Source organism: Pleurodeles waltl, chromosome 7, assembly GCF_031143425.1.
Source record: "Pleurodeles waltl isolate 20211129_DDA chromosome 7, aPleWal1.hap1.20221129, whole genome shotgun sequence".
Taxonomy (NCBI): Eukaryota; Metazoa; Chordata; class Amphibia; order Caudata; family Salamandridae; genus Pleurodeles; species Pleurodeles waltl.
The window spans coordinates 1,058,440,036-1,058,452,100 of NC_090446.1; the positions used below are offsets into that span (position 1 = coordinate 1,058,440,036).

At 45.5% G+C, this 12,065-nt stretch overlaps 1 protein-coding gene across 3 annotated transcripts in view; it reads right to left on the minus strand.

The window, feature by feature from the left end:
- RNF135 (ring finger protein 135) overlaps positions 1-12,065 on the minus strand; it is a 131,711-nt gene that overhangs the window by 9,966 nt on the left and 109,680 nt on the right. For 2 of the 3 annotated variants that reach the window (XM_069199975.1, XM_069199973.1), the window contains one exon: positions 7,299-10,948. In XM_069199975.1, coding sequence (XP_069056076.1) covers positions 10,389-10,948 — 560 coding nt within the window. In that variant the 3' untranslated portion in view covers positions 7,299-10,388. Of the gene's footprint in view, positions 1-7,298; positions 10,949-12,065 lie in introns of those variants that run through there. The other variant, XM_069199976.1, reaches the window with a different exon arrangement.

Here is a 12,065-nt window from a genome sequence, read left to right on the forward strand (position 1 = left end):
TGCAAACTGGAGCATGCGGCAAAAGCAGGAAAGAACCATGGTGCCCCTGGGGTTCTGGATAAAAAAAATTACCTGAGGCTGGGGAGCGAAACACTCCCTTTGAGAAACAGCTGCTAGCGTGTTATTGGGCTCTAGTAGATACTGAACAAATAACCCTAGGTCATAATGTGATTCAAAGACCTGAGATTCCAATACTGCAGTGGGTGATGAGTTCACCTAAGACACACCGCTTTAGACATACACAAGAAGCTAGTATCGTACGTTGGAAATGGTAAATTCAAGCTCGAGCGGGACCAGCAGGCACCACCGCTCTACACGAACAGGTGTCACAAGCCCCAGTGCAGGATGAGGAGAGGATGCAGGAGGTACCAAAGTAAAAGAGTCACAAGTGAGATGGGGTGAGCCATTTGAATGCTTGTCCCCTGAGGATAGGAAGCATTTATGGTTCACTGATGGTTCAGTCAAATATGTGAGGGCTAAAAGACATTGGAAAGCTGTGTTATATAATCCAGTCCCCAAAAAGTTGTTGACCACTACTTTAGAAGGGAAAAGTAGTCAATATGCGGAGTTGTACGCTGTGTATCAGGCTCTAAAGCAAAAGCTGCCTGGAACTTGTCATATTTACACTGATTCTTGGTCCACTGCCAATGGGTTAGCCACCTGGCTTCCCACATGGCATGCTCATAACTGGTATATACATTCTAAGGAAGTGTGGGGCAAAGAGTTGTGGCAAGAAATTTGGGAAATGCTGGAACAAAGTACCATTACTGTGTATCATGTAGATGCTCACTGTCCCATTGATTCACTGGAACACTGGTTCAATTCCCTTGCAGACGACAAAGCCAAAATCTCAGAGGCAGAAGTGGCAACACAGGATTCTGACTTGGTGGGGATGGCTAAATGGGTGCACCAAAAATGTGGACACCTGGGAGAGAAAGCCACTTACAGGTGGGCAGAGATTAGAGGGATGCACATTCCCCTAACCTTGATAAAAACTGTGATTTTGCAATGTCCTATCTATCAGCACACACAACAGAGATCTATCCCACAAACTGCCAGAAGTCAATTGGAGAGAGGAAGGTTACCAGGATAGATATGGCAAATTGATTACATTGGGTCACTACCTATTAGTCGCGGGTGTCAATATGCTTGCACAATAGTGTACACCTATTCTTGCTACCTGATTGCTGTCCCATGTAAATGTGCTACTCAGAACAATGCCATCAAAACTCTGGACCTGTTAATGTTATATTATGGAATACCACTCCAGGTCCAGAGTGACAATGGTTACACTTTAAAGGAAAATTGGTGCAAGATTATTGTGTATCTATCGTATTCCTTATTATCCACAAGCATCAGGACTGATTGAGAGAATGAACGGCTTGCTGAAAGCCCAATTGCAAAAATGATCAGATGGAACGTTGAAAAACTGGAGAGAGCATTTAAATGAAGCCCTCCAGATTCTGAATAACAGACCACTAACAAATGCTGAGACACCGCTGATGAGAATGTTGACCCCCGCATTGCAGATGCAAACCCATGTGGCCCCCAACACCATTATGTATTGGGAAATAAAACCTGGAGCCTTAGGTCCTTACAGATCCACGCCTAAATCTGCAGGTCTTGACTTACATGCTTTAAAAACGTACACATTGAAACCGAGAGATATGGCAGCCTGTGAAACAGGTGTTGAAATACGGATTCCACCGAAGCATTTTGGATTGATTTCTCCCAGATCTGGGTTAGCACTCAAAGGTTTTCAGGTCTTGGAGAGAGAGATTGATGCAGCCTACCAAGGAGAAATCAAAACTATTATTTTGAATAGCGGAGACACTGACTTTATGATACAAACGGGAGATAGGATTGCCGAAATGGTGATTATCAGTGAAAAAGGGGGCTGACCCGGCCCTTCTTACAGTACGTGGGAACGAAGGCTTTGGTTCAACTGACAAAACTCCTGGTGCTAAGGTGTAAATAGAATCCCCAAATCATCCCACTGAACAAGCAGTATTCATAGCAAAGGGCCCAAACAATGTTATCTTCATTAGGAAATCAGTAAAGGAAAAACAGGAGCACATCAAAGCTGACAAATGTTATTTGCGAGAATTATCATACTTGACTCTTTTACAGATCATACTACAACTTGCCTCTGCTCTGAGTGTGCTCTGTGGTCTCCCATCAGGCGTGTGATGTCATGAGGGACCCAACACCCCAACTCCAACCTGATTGATCGACCACGTCGAGCGACACCACTGCTACACTTATCAGAGAATATATGGACCACTTAGCACGAGTTGTGCTCAACCGGACAGATTTCTGAATGCAAACTATGCAGAGTACCGTGGATGTTCTATCAACCTGTTTGATTGCAATACCTGCACCCACAAGTGTCCTGTTGCGTATTTTTAATGCCACCAACCAGGATGGGGATGCTGAAGAACATGATGTGAAAACTCATTTTAGCCTATATGAGTATTGTAGGGACTGTCAAGAAGCAACAAGTGAGAAGTGGGACAATCTCACTCAAATAATTACATACAATATCACCCCAGGCGATGTCTGTTACCAGATGTCTTGTAATCCTCATGATTTTGGAAAATGCACCCAACTGCATCTAGAAGAAAAACATTGTCTTCTCAAGAGATACCTTGGGACACCAAACCCAATGTTCCCACCAAACGGATCAACATTGCAAAAACGTAACCAACCACATGGCTTGTCATCACCTGGTGACTGCTGCCAGTCACATCAAACACATTACATTACCAATTGGATGGCTGTTCTTGTGCCGAAACATCACCTTTACTTACATTCCTGCCAATATAACCAGTAGACCGTGTACCTTCACCCAATTAGGACTCATGCGGTTTCCATTTAACTCTGTACATACTCATCCTTGGGATGCAGTTCAATTAAGTGAGGACTGTGATTCAGACATTCTATTATTATCCCAAGCTCTACTCCAAGCTTGAGTCTTTCTATTGTTGACGTACCCCGCTTAGTCTTTTATGATACTCGAATGATCAATAAGTTAGCATGCTTGATGGTTAAAAATATTAATCATGCTTCTATTGCTTTATCCCAATTTTTACTAGATATACATGGTACTAGAAAAGCTGCATTAAAAAATAGGGCTGCCACTGACTATTTGTTACAAGAACATGACCATGGGTGTTCAGAATTTGAAGGGATGTGTTGCTTCAACTTGTTTGACCACTCTAAATCTATCCAGTGTCATTTTGATGTTTTACATGAATTGGTGAAAGGAATAAAAACAAGATGTGGATAAAGGGTGGTGGGATTGGTTATTTCAGTGGTTGCCTGATTTTGGGCAATTATGCAATGACTTGGGTAGGATACTCATAGTAATTTCTATAGTTCTAACGTTGTGTTGCTATGTACAATGCATACCCAATTTGCTTGCAATGTTTAAACCAAAAGAGTTAATTTTAGACATGTATGTTATGAGAGTCATTGGTCAAAGGGTGGAGTGTAACGATATCTGTATTTAACCAATGATCCACCTTGACCACTGACTCCATTTTGTGCTTAGCTTAGTTTCACACAGCATCACAGTGGTGGCCACCAGCTCCATTCTGATTACAGACTCCATTTTGTGCTTAACTTAGCTTTAGCCACGGGGCGTGGCCAAGATGGCGGACGGAGTGGATATCTAATCCGTCTCCGCGCCAGGCTCAATTAATATCCTGTAAAGATCGTGACAGCCGGTTTATTCAGCTGCACAGCACATGTCTCCTGGGGCTTAGTATTCTGCCCCACAGCTCCTGAGCTGTGCGGCTGCTGCTGAGGGGAACCTGGACCGGTGAACGGAGACGGGCCCGCTCGTCGGCGCTGAGTCAGGCTGGCCTTGCGTGCTGGCGTGCCGGCCCCTGAGGAGGCTGGAGGAGGAAGCTGGCGGTGGAAAGAAGGTCCATGGGGGCCTTTGAAGGCGGAGGAACTTAGCGAGGAGACCCGGTGGTGGTGGCCTGTTCCGGCATTCTACGAGCACGCGGCCTGTGGCACATCGGGGGGGTGCCTTACCTGGGCGCTGGCTCATGCCGCGGTTGTGGCCTGCGGTGAGGGGAACATGGGCTGAGTGGGCGACCTCCGGCCAACTGTGGTGAGCGTGGAGTGGCACCCTCTCTGCGGAGGGCGTATTGAGGACTTTGCGGCGCTCCTTCGCCCTCTCCACCCCACCCAGATGGCTTGGATTGTTGGGGCTGAGCAGGTCATGGAGGAGAGCAACTCAGCTGCTTTGAGGTCCCTGGGATTGCAACGAGGGCACGGGCCTTGAGTCGCCATACGGATTACAGATTGCTGACCTATAGGCCTGGATGTGTGGCGAGTGTCTTGTGCCACAGGAGTAGCGGTCTGTGGCTTGGATCATCATCTCCATTCACGGAAATGGGGCCCAAAAAATCAGATAGACCGCACCTGGTGGGGCAGGAGCAGGGGGGCCTTGGGACCCCTCCGGATTCTTCAGTGACAGCTATTCTGGGGGCACATTCACAGAAATTTGAGGACATACTTAATGCAGTACAAAGTATAAAGTCCACTTTGGAACCTAAAATAGATGCCCTGCATATTGATGTGGGCCACTTGCGCGACTAGCACAAGAAACTGAAAGAACGAGTCAACTCCGCTGAGGGCACAATATCGGAACTGTCCCCCTCTCTGGCGACCGCCACAAAACACATCAAAGACTTGCAGAAGGAGGTTCTGCATTTGCGGCAACGGCTCGAGACCAGGAGGGCAGATCCCGGCGCAACAACATCCGTGTCGTAGGCCTGCTGGAGCAGGAGGGGGGCCTGAGTATGAATCTATACATGGAGCAGTGGCTGTCCCAATCAGTCCTACAAGGGAAAAATTCATCCTTTTTCTAAGAGGAGAGAGCGCATAGGGTACCTGGCAGTCCCCCTCCGCCGGGGCTCCCCCTCACCCTGTGGTGGTTAGACTCTTAAACTATAGGGACAGAGACCACATACTGCAGAGAACTCGCACCGAGGGACCCTGGAGAATCAACAATGTACAGGTACACATTTATCCTGACTATACTCTTGAAGTACAACGCAAATGCTCCTCATTTCTTGCGATGAAGTGCTCGCTAAGAGAACACAACATTAGATATGCTCTGCAGTTCCCAGCGACTCTCCGTATCATAACTGACACTAACACTATATTCTATGCCACACCAGAGGACACCTGGGCATGGTTAGAAAGCAGCGGCATGGCTTCAAAGGCACCTTCGTTACCCCCTCATCTGCAGAGGCACAGGCCAAGGGGGAATCCGCCTGGGGGAGCCAGGCGTACTCGTGCAGCCCCTACTGTGGAACAAGCTACCATGGAACAGAAGCGGGCGTTTGCAGTGGTGGAACTGAGAGTGGGCTTCCCTGCGTCGTCATTATCGTTGGAAAGCATGGAACAGCAGGATAAGACCCCCAGCTGATGGCTTTACTGCAAAAATTTGGCAGGGCATCTGGCCTTGAAGTGAACTGGTCTAAGTCCTGCTTGTTCCCTCTCACGTCCCTGACCATGGCCCAACGAGTACAACTGCCCACCACCTCACTGTTGTGGTAATATGACACCATTAAATACCACGGGGTTAGGATATTCCATGACAAAAAAGATTTACTAGATGCCAATATAGGCAAGGTACTGGCAGGGGTGAGATCGTAGTTACAGTTTTAGAACTCCCTCCCGCTCTACCCGATGGGTAGACTAGCCATAGCTAAGATGCTGGTCCTCCCGCAACTGTTGTACCACTTCTGGGCTGTCCCTGTTTACCTCCCGCGGAAGTGGCTCGCGGAGGTGCGTTCGCTTCTCACTGCACTGATATGGGGCAGAGGCAGATGCCGGGTGGCGTTGCCCAAGCTTTGTGCGCCTGCATCGGAGGGTGAATTTGGGGCCCCAAATTTCGAGCATTATTATATGGCGGCCCAACTCCAGTGGCCTATACGCTGGTTGGGGGGGCACAACCTGTTTGAATTATCCTCTGCGTGTCAGACAGTGAGCTCAAGTGGTCTCTTGAGTTGGTTAATGTCACCACACTCTGCCTCGTCTGTCAGTGGTAGTAATTTATTAATGAAAACTGCTAGGAGATGCTGGTCTGCTTTCACACGTAGGTCAGGACAGGAATTTCCTTATGCACCACAGCTGTTGCTGCGGGTTGTGCCGGGAAGCGTTATTTCCCTGCGTGATCCGTTGTTGAGAGCCTGGAAGGTGGTGGGTATAGTGGAATGGGGAGACATGTTTGAAGATCACATGCTGGTCCCGTTTGACAACCTAGTGAATGATTTTGGTGTGTCCTTGGGGACTTTCATGGCATACGTGGCGGTGACGAGACAAGCAGCAGTCCGTTGGGATACTTTGCCTAGGGAACCGAATACATCGATATTGCTTCAGACATGGGGGAGAGAGGAAAGCCATTACAAACATTTATAAAGCTCTACACATGGAGGCTAGATGTCCCTTGACATCGCTCCAAGTGTATTGGGAGGATGCGTTCTGCGTGAAACTTAGAGATACACAATGGGAACAGGCCCTCATGGTTCCGAAAATGATCTCTGTGAATGCTCGTTACAAGTACATACAATTTAATTATTTATATCACACATATCTCGCTCCTGCGAGATTAGCATGGATTTACTCTTCGGCATCAGATAGATGTCCGAGATGCCACAATGGGAATGCCGATTTTTTACACATGGTGTGGAGGTGCCCCAGCGTAGTTGAATATTAGGAAGCAATAACTGGGAGGCTAAACAAAATAAAACAGAGGATCGCACGGCGCGACATGACATACTATATGCTAGGAGTAACACATAGAACCTCTAAGAACAAATCAATGAATAAAATATTGGACTTAGCACTCATACTAGCAAAAAGATGCCTAGCGATGTGCTGGAAGTCTGCATTGGTCCCCCCGGTGTCGAGATGGCTTGTTGATCTTCGCAACGGAATACTGGCAGAACAACGCATAATATTATCACCCTATAGTCGGGTGGGCCCGCTTCATGACCCCCCAGATTGGACGGCACTTCTTGAAGGTGCTGAGAGTCTGCTTGGTCCGCAGCTGGCTGTGATATCTGATGGTTGAGGTGGAGAATTCTCTCCCTACTTCTGTGCCCCCTGCCTGGCAGCCACCACCAGCCCTCTACTGTTGCCACCTATGTTGGGATCTGTTGGGTTGTCTGCCCACCAGACTGGCTCGAGCCCTGAATGCTCCTCCTCTTGCTTTTGCACCCCCAATGCACACCTGGCTAATTGCAGTTCAGTCATGTTTTAGGTTATTTTATTCTTTGGTTATTACATAAAATAAGTATGTTATCCAGTGTCTTCTAAAATATATACCAGTGCAGGAATCTAATCGGTACACACTAGTCAATTTGATATGTATGACTTTATTACAGTGGATATCAAGTGTAATGCAATATGTGACAACTCCCATGTATAAGCATTGATGTGTTGCAGCTGTACAATTGATTTAATGTATCATTTTACACATGGACGTGTCTTCTTAAGTTCAAAATAAAGAAATATGGAAACAAAAAAAACTTAGCTTTAGCCACTGCCACGTTAGAGTTGCAGAAGGTGCAGGTATTTTTCCACGCAGAAGTTATACAATGTGTTTTTTGCTCATGTTTTCACTCTTTGTGATCTTTCTCACCAAGGGCTAGAACATAATATAGGGAAGTGAAAGTAAGATAAGGATGTACCAGGGTGATGTTTATGGTTCGGCAGGGAACGGTTTGGTCTTGGAAGCTCTATGGCCTACTTCTGAATTCTACCGCAGCTCTCAAACTACCCAGCTAAACCCGCTGGGAAAATGAAACAGGCAGACGTTTCACACCTAAGGAATGGACTGACATCTCCTACCAGACACGACATGCTACTAACAACATGCCGGGCATTGAAACAGCCACCAAAACCACTTCATATTAGTATCTCATACCAGCATGGTTTCGCAGAGGAAACACCACATGAGACCCCCATTGCTGGTGTCACTGTGGCCAATCAGGTACATGGCTTCACATACTATAGGAATGACCTTAACTAGCCCCATTTTGTGACTTGGATCTCAATGACAGAGACGAATGCCTCAACACCACAATCCCCAGATTTCCGGCATACAAAGTATTGGGCCTGCCAAATGCCCTCACGTTCCCACTCAAGTTCCGTAGAGGCTGCTAAATTAGTGTGGCCCTAGGTGCAGCCCACCAACCAATCCTGGCCCAATGGAGGACTGACAGAGTTCTGACACACACAATGTGGCTCCACCATCTCTGGCACATCCTTGGAATAGGAAAACTTTAATTGGTGCTAGCCTACCAAGGAGATTGTTTCCAGGACCTTTGGAAGCCATACATACCACTCTTATCAAAAGATTTCCACAAACTGACATGCCCCAAATATCTGTGTTTCCTCTCATTGGTGGAGAGGGATGTGGACTCCCTACAGCAACAGCTCAATAGCCTTTCGCACCATACAACACATTTTAAGATTAGGTCGCAGTTGGGTGGATCACCTGGGAGGGAGGGGAGGGAGGGGAGCGAGGAGTTGAGGGGAGGGTTTCCTTGTTGTGGAAGTTTCACAAGTGTTGACACCGTGCCTCAGCCTTGGTATACTGATAATATACACAATAAAACAGAGTTCAACCATGAGATAGCAAGTTGGAATGCACTTATCAATCTATTTGGCATTTTGCTATGTCCAGTTTGGATACAGCCTGTCCAAATTAAACAAATAACTGCTCTGATTTATGGAATAGTTTGGTCCTATCTATGTAATACATAAGGGATCTTTTAACATCAAGAGTGAGGAATACCCTTTCAGCCACCGAGTCAGACTGTGGAAAGAAAACTGGAAGTTCAATAGTTTGATTGAGATCAAATGGTGATACTACCTTTAGAAGGAATTTGCGGAGGGTTCTGAGAACTACTCTATCTTTATGAGATAATAGGAAAGGCTTCTGGATAGTAAGGGCTTGAAGCTTGCTAATATGACTACGGGAGGTAATGGTGATTAGGAAGGCTGTATGCCAGGAAAAAAAATGAATTTGTTATGAGTGCAGAGATTCAAAAGGTGGGCCCATATGTCTGATAAGGGCTGTAATTGAGATTCCATACTGAGGCAGGAGGGGCTCAAGAAGGTATTACACTTTTATTCCTTTTAAGTCCCTTAATGACTGGAATTGTAACCATCAGTGTATGCTGTCTGTTTTGCATATAATCTGAGACAGTAATTCTGACAGATGAAGGTGAATAGACTGACTTTTGTAGGTAGACAAGGTAAGTAACTATCTCCTGTACTGTAGAGTTTAAGAGGTCAGAATTGTTGGCTATGCAGTACTAGACAAACCTTTTCTATTTTCCTGTTTAACCTGCGCGAGTCGTAGGGGACCTGGCCTCTGTAATGACTGACATGCATTCTTGTGGGAGATGAAAGATTGTGCTGTGCTGGGTCCGGGTGTCTTTCTGAGTGAGAAAATCTGGTTTGAGAGAAAGCTTCTTTTGTGGACTGATGGACACTTTCAGGGGAGTGGAGAACTGAGGCTGTCTGGCCCATGTTGGGGCTAACAGAAGCCGTGGGAGGGGAGGAATAACGTAAGTATATATCTCAAACAAGCTGATTCATAGGGCACTCTCTAAGGGCTGTTGGTGTGGGTATTTGGCTGCAAGGTTTGGGCATTGTGCATTCTTGGCTGTTGCAAATCGGTCTGTTTATGGAGTGCCCTACTTCCTGAGGTATGTCTGAAAGACCTGTGGGTGGAGTTTGCACTTGTGTATTTAATGATGAGACCTGTTGAGATGGCCCACAAAGTTGTCAGTTACTCCTGGGAGATATTGTGGCACTAGGTGCATCTTGTGGTCAATTTTCCAGTGCTGAATGGCCTGGGCTTACTGTGAGAACTGCTGTGACTTTGTACCCCTGTTATTCTTTGTGTAGTACATGGCAGTCTTATCTTCTGTTCTTACTAAACCTACTTGAAAGCAAGCTGTATAGCTAAAAGCTCCGGAAAACTGCTGTGGTAATTTTTATATTGTATGGGCCATTGCCCCTGTACTGTGTGGGAGTCCAAATGGGCTTGGTAGACCAACAAAATTAGACAGATCAGTTACATATCTAAAGAAAAAGATTGCTCCAGCCTGGTGGCTGCTTTGAAACATTTCTCTTTCCCCATTGTCAGCTAAGCCCTGAGTACAGATTGGCTGGCACCCATGTTACCACTCTGTCTGTTGGATCATGGACTGAGGTGGGTAGCGGCAGCTGTGAAGTATGATGGGTAACTACCTGAACCAGAACTTTAAAATTATGTTTCAGTTTTCTGGTTGGTGTTGACGATTCTCAATTAGATCAAAATCCATAATGTTAATGAGCACATTTTTATGTTAACTAAGGCTTTCAATCTTATGATTTGAAATCCTATTTCCAGTACTATTTATACTTAGGTACCCTCCCTTATTCAAGCCATACAGCCAAAAAGCAGGGAAAACTGGGAAAGAAAAAATGTTGGTGTAGGTGTGTAGTAATGTAAAGTCATCAGCAACAGAATAAAATGAAACACTATTCTTCTCACAGTCAAGGTAAACACCAACAGATTCAGGTTTTTGCTGACCTATTTTGGTTTGTTGGTTTTCATGCCAAGCAGATAAAGATGTATTGCTCCATTCTAAACACCAGGATACCTTAGTTCTTCCTATACCCTCCTTTTTGGAAATCTTTCTATCTGTAATTCCAACAGCCCATCCTTCAGAGTTTTTTGTAATGATCTCCCAGTAAATACACCCATCGGAGAAACTCTCTGAACATAACAACTGATTGTTGATGAATCTGACAGGGGAGGCAGCGTATGAACACTTGACGTCTGAGACAATCACCACTCTGTTCTCCTGTGCAAGACGGAGGTAACATGAAACGGTTTGGGGATCAAAGCTGAGGTCGACAGCATCTACAAAATAAACAAAAAATATTGATGTAACAAAAATACAAATAATCTACTCAAAACACTGAGGCACAATGACATACATATTAATAAAAATAAAGAGCTTACCATCACAAGACTACTGACAGTTTAGATTTTTGTATATCATAAGTCAGTTGTTTTGGATTCATTCTTTTGAAATAATGCTGTATGTAAATGTAACTTGCAAGGCAGTGGTCTAGCGAGGGCATTCTCCCCAGAATAATGAGGTTAGACTGCCAGACCAGATCCAAGAACATTTTGGAAAAACATTTTGAAACATGAAATGCCCATTTTTAAAAAATTTCCTACACCACACCACAACTCTTGGGACTGAAGGATTTATCTTCAATATATTTCCCCTATTTTGGATCTCTCTTTCACATCTCATATGAGGAGGAAGAGAGGATCGCTTATGAATCTGGGAAGATACCGTCACCACAGGCGAGTAACATTTCCTCTTCCAGCAAAGGACACTCATCAGATTCCTTTGTGGGTTGGTGTTAAGGATAGTGCATCTGACCTCAAGAAGGGTGATTTTTTTCAATTCAGCTGAATATATGTGTAATATGGTGGTCAATGGGAGTTAAAGCTTTTTTATCTTCTTAAGCCCTTTTAACTAATTTAATAGTGACCAAACAAAAAGGCTGAGGTATAAGTCTCAGTTTGTTTTCGCAATCCATTGATAATACAGAATGCTCACTAGCTTTAGACTAGTAGAAGGCTGATCTTATACCGTTTCCATCTGGGAGTGCAGAGGCCCTGAGGGTTACAAGCATAGCGAAATCATCTGTGAAATTATGCTCTGTACACTCATGAGGCACCTAGAATTACCAAGCGCTGAAGCAACAGACCCAATATTAACATATGGAAGATCTGACTGGTAAAATTGCATTGAGAAGACGGGCGTGGCTTAACCAGCCAAGATGGCAAATGCAAATCCCTAGCCCTCCACTCGTCGTCCTGACAATCATCTATAATCCAACCCGGTGAGGCCTCAGGAGCAGATTCTGCCACTGCAGACTGAGACCTGAACTCAGCAATCTCCAGGTGGGGCCACATATGAGCGATGTGTCGCAGCCACACGGTGTGGAGTGAGGAGGTC